The sequence below is a fragment of the Palaemon carinicauda genome, chromosome 28, assembly GCF_036898095.1.
Source record: "Palaemon carinicauda isolate YSFRI2023 chromosome 28, ASM3689809v2, whole genome shotgun sequence".
NCBI classification, from domain to species: Eukaryota; Metazoa; Arthropoda; class Malacostraca; order Decapoda; family Palaemonidae; genus Palaemon; species Palaemon carinicauda.
Window position 1 is genome coordinate 25,984,248 of NC_090752.1, and position 13,856 is coordinate 25,998,103.

The 13,856-nt window shown below is 38.8% G+C and overlaps 1 protein-coding gene across 1 annotated transcript; it reads left to right on the forward strand.

Moving 5' to 3' along the window:
- The first annotated feature begins 5,312 nt into the window (after positions 1-5,312).
- Positions 5,313-10,602, forward strand: LOC137621733 (glutamic acid-rich protein-like). The gene is made up of 3 exons (XM_068352247.1): positions 5,313-5,661; positions 7,594-7,834; positions 10,269-10,602. Exons 1-3 carry the CDS (start codon positions 5,313-5,315, stop codon positions 10,600-10,602), a joined length of 924 nt encoding a protein of 307 aa, XP_068208348.1.
- The last annotated feature ends 3,254 nt before the right edge of the window (positions 10,603-13,856 follow it).

The following is a 13,856-nucleotide window of genomic DNA, read 5'->3' on the forward strand; positions in this document are numbered from 1 at the left end:
TAAATAGTATGAATGAATCTTTTATTAAAGTAGAAAATGGTTTGGATGAAATAGATGAATTGTTGATGGAAATAAGTGAGATTCTAGGGCCAGATGATAATGAGGTAGATGGGATAGTGCATGATATATAAGATGATAGTAGTATAGATGAGAATCGGAATAGGACAATGAATGATAGCGATATGGAAGAAGTGAATGAGAGAGTATATGAAGGCCAAGTTACTCGAAGCAGAGGTCCTGTTCCTGACTGCAACTGGGTTATCAAAAAAATTAGGTAAATGTTGTGTAAGACGGATTTGGCAAAGTAAGAGGGAAGGAATATGGAGGATCGATTTTTGTTTTACTTTTTTTTTTTTTTGCCAAAACCAGAGAGAGAGAGAGAGAGAGAGAAAGAGAGAGAGAGAGAGAGAGAGAGAGAGAGAGAGAGAGAGAGAGAGAGAGAGAGCGAGAGAGAGAGAGAGATAGTGGGTGTGTGTGTGTGTCAGCGAACGAGAGGTAGTTTAGTGTAATGATTGTTTGTTGTGGGAAAGACTGTTGGTATAATTGATATAGTTTGTTCATGTTTTTAGTTAGGTTACGACAGTGGTGAACGTCTTGGGTGAATGGAATTTTTAATTTGACTGTAGCTAGAGGTAGTTGTGTGTGTGAATGTAGGATTATCATTATCATTTTTTCGAAAAGCGTGGAAGTGTTTGATTATTTTGACAACCGTAATTCCTCCTTTGGAGAGATTTTCCTTGAATGTGATATTGATTGTTGATGACCTGGATTGTGATAAGGAACTTGATATGACAACTCAGAATTATATAATTGTTGATGACCTGGACTGAATAAGCTTACAATTGATGATGATGATGATGATGATAAGGATGATAATCACAACCGGAATCAAGGAGGTAGTTGTGGCAAATTGCCACACAGTGGACTGTTAACCACAGAACTGTGGTAGTATCCCGCAAAAGACAGTTTGGCTTTCCGTGGACGACTGCGTTGGTGTCAACATAATATATTATATAAACATACATATTTTGGTGTTGATGTGCCGTTAATTTTAAGTTTTGTTAGGGTTATCTTTTGTGTTTATTTGAATGGTGGTTATTGTATATTTAGGGTTTAGTTTTTGAATGCAGTTGATTATAGTTTTAAGTGTTAGTTTGTAAGAAATATAGTTTAAAGGTTATGTTTTTTTCTTCCTTCAGTCTAAGAGTCAGTCTAGTTTATGATTACGTAAGGGGATATGTTGCAGAGACAATTGTTTGTTTAGTGGGATCAAGGGTGTGGGTTATGTTGTTGCAACATCCCACCACATTATTTTGGTGCCCAAATAGGGACTGCCGAGGTGGGATAGGAAGCTGGACTCTTGGACAAAGGACTGAATTAGGATAAGAAATTAGAGTTAAAACTGAAAATGGAAGAACAGTTAGGGTTTTTAAGGAGGAATTGCAGCTGAGTAAAGAGCGTGAGGAGAAATTGTCTGTAGAGAAAGAGAAGTTGTCCGTGGAGAAAGAGAAGTTGTTGTGTGAGAATGCAAGGCTGAGTTGAGAGAATGCAGAAGGAACTGAAAGCGCTAAAGGGAACTATAGATAGAGTGGAAGAGGGTGTTGAGATAAGGATGCGTGAGAATGAGGAACGTATGGAAGCTATGATGGGGCAGGTAATGGGAATGATGAAAATCTTCATGTGTGAAGGTGCAGTCGGAGGAGTGTCCTCAGCCTCTGGTAAAGGGTTGATAGTGGAAGAGAAGCCTAAGGTAAGTGATAATGGGGAAGGTAGTGATAGTGAGATTGAAGATAATGGAATTAGTCATAGTAAGGAACAACAGAAATGTCATAGGAAGAATGAGAAGAAAGGTGAAAGTAATGTGAAGAGGGGGAAGAAAAAAAGTCAGGATGAGAGTGAGGATGATCATGAATGGGTGAAAGTGGTAAGGAAAAGGGTAAGAAGGGAATGGATAAGGATAGGAATTTATATGTTGACTTGGATTCATTATATTCGAATGAGGAAGAAGGAAACAAGAAGGGATTAGGCAGTGAAAATAGTGAGAATGAAGGTGAGGAAGTAAGTAAGAGATTGTTTATTAGAGAGGTACCGAAGTGTGAAAAGGTTTAATGAACATAGCAGTAGGCATGTGTATGACTTTTTTTACGGAGTATGAAATATTCTGTCAGGCTATGTATGGTGATGATAAGAGAGTTTGGACTATAGAGTTAGGAGATTATTTGACAGGGTATTTGCTGACGATGTATAGTCTGATAATGAGTGTAGGGGATATTGATTATGAAAGTGTGAAAAAGAGAATAATTGAACAGGTAAAACGTATGAAAGGGAGTGTTAGGTATAAGCATAAGAATGATTTTGATGAGACATGCATGAATGTAGGAGAAGCGATATCAATGTATGTATGTAGGTTGGAAACGTTAGCTAGGAAGAAGTATGGGGATGAAGGTATAAATGAGAATAAGGAATTAATGAAGAAGTTTTTGGATACTGTACCTGAGAATGTTGCTGAGTTCATTAATTTCAAACATAAGGAGAAGATGAGGTGGACAAAAGAAAGGTTGACATGGGATGATATTTTAGATAGTTGAGGATTACGAGTTTGATAGGTATATGAAAGAAAGTTAATCTGTGAGTGTAAGAACTGAAATGAGGGAAAGTGTGCCAGAATTTTTTAGTCTTAAAGATGCTATTTGAGGCGGCCGATGAGGCTAGCTGATATTGTAGTAGATAGAAGTGTTAGGGCTAGTAATGTAGGAATACCCTAACCGAGAAATAAAGGGTTTAGACAGGGAAATAGGTATATGAAAGAAAGTAAATCTGTGAGTGTAAGAACTGGAATGGGGGAAAGTGTGCAGGAATTCTTTAGTTTTAAAGATGCTATTTGAGGCGGCCGATGAGGGTAGCTGATAGTGTAGTATATAGAAGTGTTAGGGCTAGTAATGTAGGAATACCCTAACCGAGAAATGAAGGGTTTAAACAGGGAAATCATGTTTGGAGAGATAGAAGTGCTAGCGCGCAGCAAGGTATGTTAGATAGTGGTATCTGTGAAGAGAGGTGTTATAGGTGTGGGAAAGTAGGGCATAAAAAAAAGTGAGCGTAGATGGGCGCTAGGAGCATGTTTCGGGTGTGGAGAGACAGGGTATCGTATTAGTGAGTGTCAGAGAGAGAAAGTGGTTAAGTGTCATCAATGTGGTATGACTGGGCATATAGCGAGTGGATGTAGGATTAATCGTACAAATGTGATTTGTGGCAATTTTGGTCAGAATGTGCATTATGCGAGGATGTGTAGAGAGCAGCCTGGTAAATGTACTGAATGTGGTATAGATGGGCATATAGCTAGGGTTTGTAGGAAGAAGGGATTAGGCTAGCCAGGATGTTCGGGAAACTAGGTAGTCAGAGAGTTAACCTGGGTGAGTCATCCTGTGTGTGTGGAAAGGAATAGGATCAATGTTCGTGAGAATGAGATGAATAATTGGTTGGAAATGAGTAAGTATGAACCTAGTATGCATGAGAAGTTAGGGTTGGAAAATAAACAATTAGTGTTAGTTGAATATAAGGAAACAAAACATTTAAAATTTTTAAGTGAGGAGAAAGTGCAAGGGAAATTTATAGGTATAGGTAGGAATCTGAATATGCATGATAAGGGTGTAAATGTACAGGTGAGTATGGAAGATAAATGTGTTAACACAGATGAATAATGGCTGAGTATGAATGATACCTATAGTGTGTGTGGGTTTTCCTTAGGTGATGTAAAATAAATTATGACGAATGCGAGAATGGGAGATAGGAGAATGATAAATAGTATGAATGAATCTTTTATTAAAGTAGAAAATGGTTTGGATGAAATAGATGAATTGTTGATGGATATAAGTGAGATTCTAGGGCCAGATGATAATGAGGTAGATGGGATAGTGCATGATATATAAGATGATAGTAGTATATATGAGAATCGGAATAGGACAATGAATGATAGCGATATGGAAGAAGTGAATGAGAGAGTATATGAAGGCCAAGTTACTCGAAGCAGAGGTTCTGTTCCTGACTGCAACTGGGTTATCAAAAAAATTAGGTAAATGTTGTGTAAGACGGATTTGGCAAAGTAAGAGGGAAGGAATGTGGAGGATCGATTTTTGTTTTACTTCTTTTTTTTTTGCCAAATCCAGAGAGAGAGAGAGAGAGAGAGAGAGAGAGAGAGAGAGAGAGAGAGAGAGAGAGAGAGAGATAGTGGGTGTGTGTGTGTGTGTGTCAGCGCGAACGAGAGGTAGTTTAGTGTAATGATTGTTTGTTGTGGGAAAGACTGTTGGTATAATTGATATAGTTTGTTCATGTTTTTAGTTAGGTTACGACAGTGGTGAACGTCTTGGGTGAATGGAATTTTTAATTTGACTGCAGCTAGAGGTAGTTGTGTGTGTGAATGTAGGATTATCATTATTATTTTTTCGAAAAGCGTGGAAGTGTTTGATTATTTTGACAACCGTAATTCCTCCTTTGGAGAGATTTTCCTTGAATGTGAAATTGATTGTTGATGACCTGGCTTGTGATAAGGAACTTGATATGACAACTCAGAATTATATAATTGTTGATGACCTGGACTGAATAAGCTTACAATTGATGATGATGATGATGATGATAAGGATGATAATCACAACCGGAATCAAGGAGGTAGTTTTGGCAAATTGCCACACAGTGGACTGTTAACCACAGAACTGTGGTAGTATCCCGCAAAAGACAGTTTGGCTTTCCGTGGACGACTGCGTTGGTGTCAACATAATATATTATATAAACATACATATTTTGGTGTTGATGTGCCGTTAATTTTAAGTTTTGTTAGGGTTATCTTTTGTGTTTATTTGAATGGTGGTTATTGTATATTTAGGGTTTAGTTTTTGAATGCAGTTGATTATAGTTTTAAGTGTTAGTTTGTAAGAAATATAGTTTTAAGGTTATGTTTTTTTCTTCCTTCAGTCTAAGATTCAGTCTAGTTTATGATTACGTAAGGGGATATGTTGCAGAGACAATTGTTTGTTTAGTGGGATCAAGGGTGTGGGTTATGTTGTTGCAACATCCCACCGCATTATTTTGGTGCCCAAATAGGGACTGCCGAGGTGGGATAGGAAGCTGGACTCTTGGACAAAGGACTGAATTAGGATAAGAAATTAGAGTTAAAACTGAAAATGGAAGAACAGTTAGGGTTTTTAAGGAGGAATTGCAGCTGAGTAAAGAGCGTGAGGAGAAATTGTCTGTAGAGAAAGAGAAGTTGTCCGTGGAGAAAGAGAAGTTGTTGTGTGAGAATGCAAGGCTGAGTTGAGAGAATGCAGAAGGAACTGAAAGCGCTAAAGGGAACTATAGAGAGAGTGGAAGAGGGTGTTGAGATAAGGATGCGTGAGAATGAGGAACGTATGGAAGCTATGATGGGGCAGGTAATGGGAATGATGAAAATCTTCATGTGTGAAGGTGCAGTCGGAGGAGTGTCCTCAGCCTCTGGTAAAGGGTTGATAGTGGAAGAGAAGCCTAAGGTAAGTGATAATGGGGAAGGTAGTGATAGTGAGATTGAAGATAAGGGAATTAGTCATAGTAAGGAACAACAGAAATGTCATAGGAAGAATGAGAAGAAAGGTGAAAGTAATGTGAAGAGGGGGAAGAAAAAAGGTCAGGATGAGAGTGAGGATGATCATGAATGGGTGGAAGTGGTAAGGAAAAGGGTAAGAAGGGAATGGATAAGGATAGGAATTTATGTGCTGACTTGGATTCATTATATTCGAATGAGGAAGAAGGAAACAAGAAGGGATTAGGCAGTGAAAATAGTGAGAATGAAGGTGAGGAAGTAAGTAAGAGATTGTTTATTAGAGAGGTACCGAAGTGTGAAAGGTTTAATGAACATAACAGTAGGCATGTGTATGACTTTTTTTACGGAGTATGAAAGATTCTGTCAGGCTATGTATGGTGATGATAAGAGAGTTTGGACTATAGAGTTAGGAGATTATTTGACAGGGTATTTGCTGACGATGTATAGTCTGATAATGAGTGTAGGGGATATTGATTATGAAAGTGTGAAAAAGAGAATAATTGAACAGGTAAAACGTATGAAAGGGAGTGTTAGGTATAAGCATAAGAATGATTTTGATGAGACATGCATGAATGTAGGAGAAGCGATATCAATGTATGTATGTAGGTTGGAAACGTTAGCTAGGAAGAAGTATGGGGATGAAGGTATAAATGAGAATAAGGAATTAATGAAGAAGTTTTTGGATACTGTACCTGAGAATGTTGCTGAGTTCATTAATTTCAAACATAAGGAGAAGATGAGGTGGACAAAAGAAAGGTTGACATGGGATGATATTTTAGATAGTTGAGGATTACGAGTTTGATAGGTATATGAAAGAAAGTTAATCTGTGAGTGTAAGAACTGAAATGGGGGAAAGTGTGCCAGAATTTTTTAGTCTTAAAGATGCTATTTGAGGCGGCCGATGAGGCTAGCTGATAGTGTAGTAGATAGAAGTGTTAGGGCTAGTAATGTAGGAATACCCTAACCGAGAAATAAAGGGTTTAGACAGGGAAATAGGTATATGAAAGAAAGTAAATCTGTGAGTGTAAGAACTGGAATGGGGGAAAGTGTGCAGGAATTCTTTAGTTTTAAAGATGCTATTTGAGGCGGCCGATGAGGGTAGCTGATAGTGTAGTATATAGAAGTGTTAGGGCTAGTAATGTAGGAATACCCTAACCGAGAAATGAAGGGTTTAAACAGGGAAATCATGTTTGGAGAGATAGAAGTGCTAGCGCGCAGCAAGGTATGTTAGATAGTGGTATCTGTGAAGAGAGGTGTTATAGGTGTGGGAAAGTAGGGCATAAAAAAAAGTGAGCGTAGATGGGCGCTAGGAGCATGTTTCGGGTGTGGAGAGACAGGGTATCGTATTAGTGAGTGTCAGAGAGAGAAAGTGGTTAAGTGTCATCAATGTGGTATGACTGGGCATATAGCGAGTGGATGTAGGATTAATCGTACAAATGTGATTTGTGGCAATTTTGGTCAGAATGTGCATTATGCAAGGATGTGTAGAGAGCAGCCTGGTAAATGTACTGAATGTGGTATAGATGGGCATATAGCTAGGGTTTGTAGGAAGAAGGAATTAGGCTAGCCAGGATGTTCGGGAAACTAGGTAGTCAGAGAGTTAACCTGGGTGAGTCATCCTGTGTGTGTGGAAAGGAATAGGATCAATGTTCGTGAGAATGAGATGAATAATTGGTTGGAAATGAGTAAGTATGAACCTAGTATGCATGAGAAGTTAGGGTTGGAAAATAAACAATTAGTGTTAGTTGAATATAGGGAAACAAAACATTTAAAATTTTTAAGTGAGGAGAAAGTGTAATGGAAATTTATAGGTATGGGTGGGAATCCTAATATGCATGACAAGGGTGTAAATGTACAGGTGAGTATGAAAGATAAATGTGTTAACATAGATGAATCATGGCTGAGTATGAATGATACCTATAGTGTGTGTGGTTTTTCCTTAGGTGATGTAAAATAAATTATGATGAATGCAAGAATGGGAGATAGGCGAATGATAAATAGTATGAATGAATCTTTTATCAAAGTAGAATATGGTTTGGATGAAATAGATGAATTGTTGATGGATATAAGTGAGATTTCAGGGCCAGATGATAGTGAGGTAGATGGGATAGTGCATGTTATATTAGATGATAGTAGTATAGATGAGAATCGGAATAGGACAATGAATGATAGCGATATGGAAGAAGTGAATGAGAGAGTATATGAAGGCCAAGTTACTCGAAGCAGAGGTTCTGCTCCTGACTGCGACTGGGTTATCAAAAAAATTAGGTAAGTGTTGTGTAAGACGGATTGGGCAAAGTAAGAGGGAAGGAAAGTGGAGGATCGATTTTTGTTTTACTTTTATTTATTTTTTGTTTGCCAAATCCAGAGAGAGAGAGAGAGAGAGAGATAGTGGGTGTGTGTGTGTGTCAGCGAACGAGAGGTAGTTTAGTGTAATGATTGTTTGTTGTGGGAAAGACTGATGGTATATTTGATATTGTTTGTTCATGTTTTTAGTTAGGTTACGACAGTTGTGAATGTCTTGGGTGAATGGCATTTTTAATTTGACTGCAGCTAGAGGTAGTTGTGTGTGTGAATGTAGGATTATCATTATTATTTTTTGAAAAGCGTGGAAGTGTTTGATTATTTTGACAACCGTAATTCCTCCTTTGGAGAGATTTTCCTTGAATGTGAAATTGATTGTTGATGACCTGGCTTGTGATAAGGAACTTGATACGACAACTCAGAATTATATAATTGTTGATGACCTGGACTGAATAAGCTTACAATTGATGATGATGATGATGATGATAAGGATGATAACCACCACCGGAATCAGGGAGGTAGTTGTGGCAAATTGCCACACAGTGGACTGTTAACCGCAGAACTGTGGTAGTGTGCTGCAAAAGACAGCTCGGCTTTGTGTGGACGGCTGTGTTGGTGTCAACATATTATATAAACCTACGTATTTTGGTGCTGGTGTGTAGTTAATTTTATGTTTTTTTAGGGTTTCCTTTTGCGTTTATTTGAATGGTGGTTATTGTATATTTAGTGTTAAGTTTTAGAATGCAGTTGATTATAGTTGTAAGTGTTAGTTTGTAAGAAATATAGTGTTAATGTTATGTTTAGTTTTTGTTTCCCTTCAGTCTAAGAGTCCAGTTTATGATAACGTTATCATATATATATATATATATATATATATATATATATATATATATATATATATATATATATATATATATATATATACATATATATAGATATATATATATATATATATATATATATATATATATATATATATATATATATATATCTATATATATATATATATATATATATATATATATAGATAGATAGATAGATAGATAGATAGATAGTTAGATAGATAGATAGATAGATAGATAGAGAATTCCAGCCTTAAGCCAGCAATCTCCCCCTCTCTCTCACTCTCGTACACAGCTGAATGTATTGTTTCAAAAGTGTTCAGTGAAATATTGAAGATTTGGTGTGACGAGTTTTTGTAATCATAGTGAATAATTATAAAAATTTCTTGGGGTTTTTGTAAACAGTCCTATAGGAAGGTGATAGGTTCTTGTGTTGTGATCTGGTTATCTTTTTTCATTAAGTTTCAAATTTAATTATTCTATTCAGATTTATTCCTTTTTCTTAGTTTAAGGTTTATTCAGATATAATAGCTCAAGTCAAATTATTACTCAATTTTCAGATGGTAAATTTTTATCTTAATCTAAGTGTTGTTCAGACTTATTATTTCGAGTGATTTATGTATGTTCTTTCAGAGCATTGTAGTTTATATAGAATATATCAATTTTTGTAAAGATTGCATTATTTCAATCATCAGTGTTTAATGCAAATTCGCTCGTATCCTGTTAATAAACCAAAGTTAGAGGTGTTTGAATATTCGTAATACTAATTATCCAGTTTAGTTTTGAGAGTAGTTAAGAGACATTTGTATGTTCAATGTTTTATATATTGCTGTCTGGAAGTTATTTAACTGCCTCAGAGTTCGTGTATTAATATTTTCAAGTGTACCAGACGTAATGTAAAAGCAAACAAGTGAGTTCAGAATTCGAGAGGCTGTTTAGCTTGCCAGCCGTAATATATATCATATTATATGTTTTATTCCCAGACACGAGCCATAAAATAATATATTTTTGGTGCCCATACCTGGGAGCCATCATTATATAATATATTTTTGGTTCCCACTCCCATGGGATGGAGAGTCTGTTTTAAATATTGGTGATAAAAGGGCCGTGTTTTGATTAAAGATTTGAACAGTACAGTGTTGATAGGATTTTGTGTATTGTTAGGATATATTTTTTGGAAGTTATAGAATTATCTGTTGAAGAACAAGATGGCACAGTTCAATATCCAAGAGTTTTTGAATAACCCAAATATTGTAAAACTGTCAGAAGCTAATGTAAGTAAAGCTTAGTTGCTCTCTATCTTAACGGCATGTGGTGGCCATGCAACGAGTTGGGTGGTTAAGGCCAAATCAAGTGTCTAGCCTTAGAAGCTCGTGAACTGTTGGAGGAAGCTGAGTGGGGATTTTTAGCGAAACAATTACCGGTTGGCCCTCAATCTGAAGGCATGAAAGCAGATAAGTATGTTGAGACTGAGATTTGACAAACTGCAGCAGAGGAGAATTTGATTAAGTTAGAGATGATGGCAGAAGAAAAACGAATGCAAAAAAAACAAAAAGAGGAGCAAAACGAGAAGAAAGAGAGGCAGAAGAAGCAAGACATACGAGAGATATGGAAGCAAGGGAAATCGCAAGACGAGAAGGAAATGAAAGAAGACAGGAAGAAAAATGGAGAAGACAGGAAGGAAAAGAGATGGAAGAAGTGAGGCATGCACTGGAGTGGGAGCTCGTGAACACCCGTATACAGTCCATAACGCAGACCGAGGTGGCCTCTACTAAGCAAAATCCAGTGTTTAATATGTCAGAAGCACAGAGGTTAATTCTAAGGTTCACAGAGGAGGTCCCAGATGAGTTCTTTGATCAATATGAAACAGTCGCATCGACGATGAAATAGTCAGAAGATAAATGGTCTGTGTTATTGCCGAGTGCACTCTTTGGGAAGGGCCGCAGTGCTTACTTATTCTTATCTCAGGACCAGAGGAATAAGTATCAAGAAGTGAAGAGAAGTATGCTGCAAGTGTATCAGAAGACCCCTGAATATTATAATGAAAGATTTTGAAGTTTGAGAAAGGACGAGAAAATAACTTTCCTGGGTTACGCTTATAAGGTGCGACAATGTTTTAAGAGATAGACAGAGGCAGCTAACATGAAAGAGATGGTTGATTTGGAAGAACTGATAATACTACAGCAGTATCTACGAGGAATTTCTGAACACATTCGAACGCACTGGAGAGAGAGGGGTGAAGAAACTTGATAAAGCCGCTTTGCTGAGTGAGGATTATAATATTATCAGTTGTAAGCCCTCCTCAGCCATGAAGTTTCAACCATCATTCTGACTAAGTGTCAAGTATTCATTGAACAATCGAAACAAGTTCAGTAATAACTATATGAACAAGTTCAACAGTTACAGCGGAAGTAGCACAGGTACTGTTCCTAAGGAACAATCGTTTTAAGTGTGTCAAAAGAGGCCATATTAGTAAGGAATATTGGTTAAACCAACCAAAAGAAGTCGTCCAAGTGTTTGAGGGTAGTTCGACTTTACAGAATGCGAAGACGAAGAACCAATCGGGAAAGGACAGAGAGGAAAATAAACCAGACAACGTTTACACGACAAATAGGACAAACCTACAGAGAGTGGATGACTTTAAACCATATATTTATGAAAGTATGTTAGCAGCAAGAGACGGGAGTGAGTGAACTCCAGTCAGGATATTACGCAACACAGGTTTCAACCATAGTATAGGGGTACAAGAAGTACACCCATTGGTGACTCATTCTCTCATAGGAGACTGTTAATTTGAAGGGAATAGAAGGTGAGGTGGTTACCCCTATTTGCCGATTGAAACTGTCATGCGAATTGGTGATAGATAATTTTGACTTTGCGGTAAAGGACTCATTGCATGTCAAAGGAGTACACGTCCTGCTGGGTAATGATGTTGGTGGGGCGCAGCTTTTGTCTTGTCCCATTGTAATGGAGAAACCTTTGAAGTATAGTTATATGACTGAAGTCGAGAATTACTACCCATGTATGTGTACTAGTTGTGTTACAACTATGAGTATGATGAAAAAAGTGGCCGAAAAGAAAAAAAAAATCGAAGGAGCAATGAACTTGGAGGATTTGTTTTCCAAAGAAGATGATTCTCTTGATGGTACGCAAGAAGAGAACTCCCAAGTAGGCCTAAGCGAAGAGAAATGACAGACGATCGGACGAGAAGACAAAGAAAAAATGGACTTCGGCAAAATAGAAAGTTCAACGTTGAAAGTAGGACAAGTGAGTAGGAAAAACCTTATAGGATTGCAATGGAAAGATGCAACATTAACAGAGTTATTGTACTGTGACGGGCCAAGACAAGGTTGTGACTCAAAGACAGGATGAAAACAACTGAGTAAGTATATTATAGAACCCTCTCCTTTATATACAAAAGCTCAATGCGACAGGAAATTTCTTGTTCAAAACTGACACCGTTAACAGTGAGAAAAACAGGCATGCTTATTCAGGTTCTTTTTAGTGCGAGGGAAGAGCAAAGATACAAGCATAATATATACACAAAATGAACTATGTACGATTGAGTGACAAACGGTTGGTAAATAGCTCCCCCCTAAAAATTACATACTGTACATGTTAAATAGGGCTCCCTAATCTAGAGAGGCGAACTGTAGCCCGGTCATTTGGCAGGAGATATGCAGGTTTTAGACGATCAATGGAGACCCAGTCTTCTTTGCCCCGAATGTTTGGTAGGAATGCTTTCGGACTGCGTCGGATCACAAGGAAAGGGCCTGTATAAGGGGGTGTTAACGGTGGCTTACTAATGTCGTTGCCCAGGATAATGTGTGTTGCAGAGTGCAAGTCTATCGGTATGTGATGCTTCGCTGGGGGCTTGTAAGTCTGGCGGCATGGAGTAAATTTTCCCACGACATGACGTTTGCGCTGGAGATCGTCGGAGGAGGTTGTAGAAGGAAAAAATTCGGCAGGGACCACCAACGGGTTGCCATACACCATTTCAGCTGCCGAGACATCGAGGGTGGCCTTAGGAGTGGTCCTTAGTCCCAGGAGGACCCAGGGAAGCTGAGTAAACCAGTTGAAATCCGTGCAGCCGGACAACAAAGCTGCTTTGAGGGTGCGATGAAAACGTTCAACCATTCCATTGGCAACGGGGTTGTAGGCCGTTGTCTGATGTAGGGTGGTGCCCAGGAGATTCGCTAATGATGTCGATAATTGAGAGGTGAAAGTGGTACCCCTGTCAGAAGTAATATGCTCAGGGTTACCAAATCTTGCAATCCACACTGAGAGTAAGGCAGATGTACATGAGGCGGACGTTGCAGTTTCCATGGGAATGGCTTCAGGCCAACGAGTGGAGCGGTCGATGACGGTAAACAGGTAACGATGTCCTTGTGATGTGGGTAGGGGGCCTACAATGCCGAGGTGAATGTGTGCGAAATAACGCTGAGGTTGAGGAAAGATGCCCACTCCTGAATCCGTGTGTCGATCTACTTTGAAAGTTTGACAAGAAGTACAGGCGCAGACCCAATCCTTAGCATCCTTAGAAATGCCGTGTTAAATGAACTTCGTCTTCAGCAGCTGTGCAATAGAATGGCACGAGGGATGTGAAAGGCCGTGAATGAAATCAAACACCTGCCAGCGCATGGGAGCAGGATTCCAAGGTCGCGGTCTACCAGTACTGACATCACAGAGGAGGGTGGTGTTGGAGTCTTCGAGGGGGAAGTCCTCCCAACGGGGTGACATGCAGGATGTCCTACATGCTTGATACTCTAGATATAGTCGTTGGGCTTCAGCCAGGGTGCTGTAATCCAATCCCAGTTGAACGGCAGCCAACTTGTTTCTTGACAGGGCTTTGGCAACGGGATTCATTTTTCCAGGGACGTATTAAAGGGTGCAATTGTATTCAGCCACGGCAGAGAGATGTAGGCGTTGACGGGCGGACCAGGCGTCAGACTGTCGAGTGAAAGCGGGCACCAGAGGCATGTGGTCTGTGTGGTCTAAGAAATGGCGAAAGTGACGGACAGGCAACTGCACTGCCAGCAATTCGCGATTGAAGGTATAATGACCCGATTCAGCCTTGGACAGTTATCTCCTGAAGAAGGCCAATGGGCGGGGCGAGCCATTGACCACCTGCTCGAGTACTGCAC

What these genes read in the sequence shown, in the direction of transcription:
- LOC137621733 (XM_068352247.1), top strand. Translation starts at nt 5,313, where the DNA reads ATGCAGAAGGAACTGAAAGCGCTAAAGGGAACTATAGAGAGAGTGGAA. An exon ending in GAAAAAAGGTCAGGATGAGA is followed by an intron (nt 5,662 to 7,593) that starts GTGAGGATGATC and finishes TTATCAAAGTAG; the next exon opens with AATATGGTTTGGATGAAATA. An exon ending in TGGGTTATCAAAAAAATTAG is followed by an intron (nt 7,835 to 10,268) that starts GTAAGTGTTGTG and finishes AAAAACAAAAAG; the next exon opens with AGGAGCAAAACGAGAAGAAA.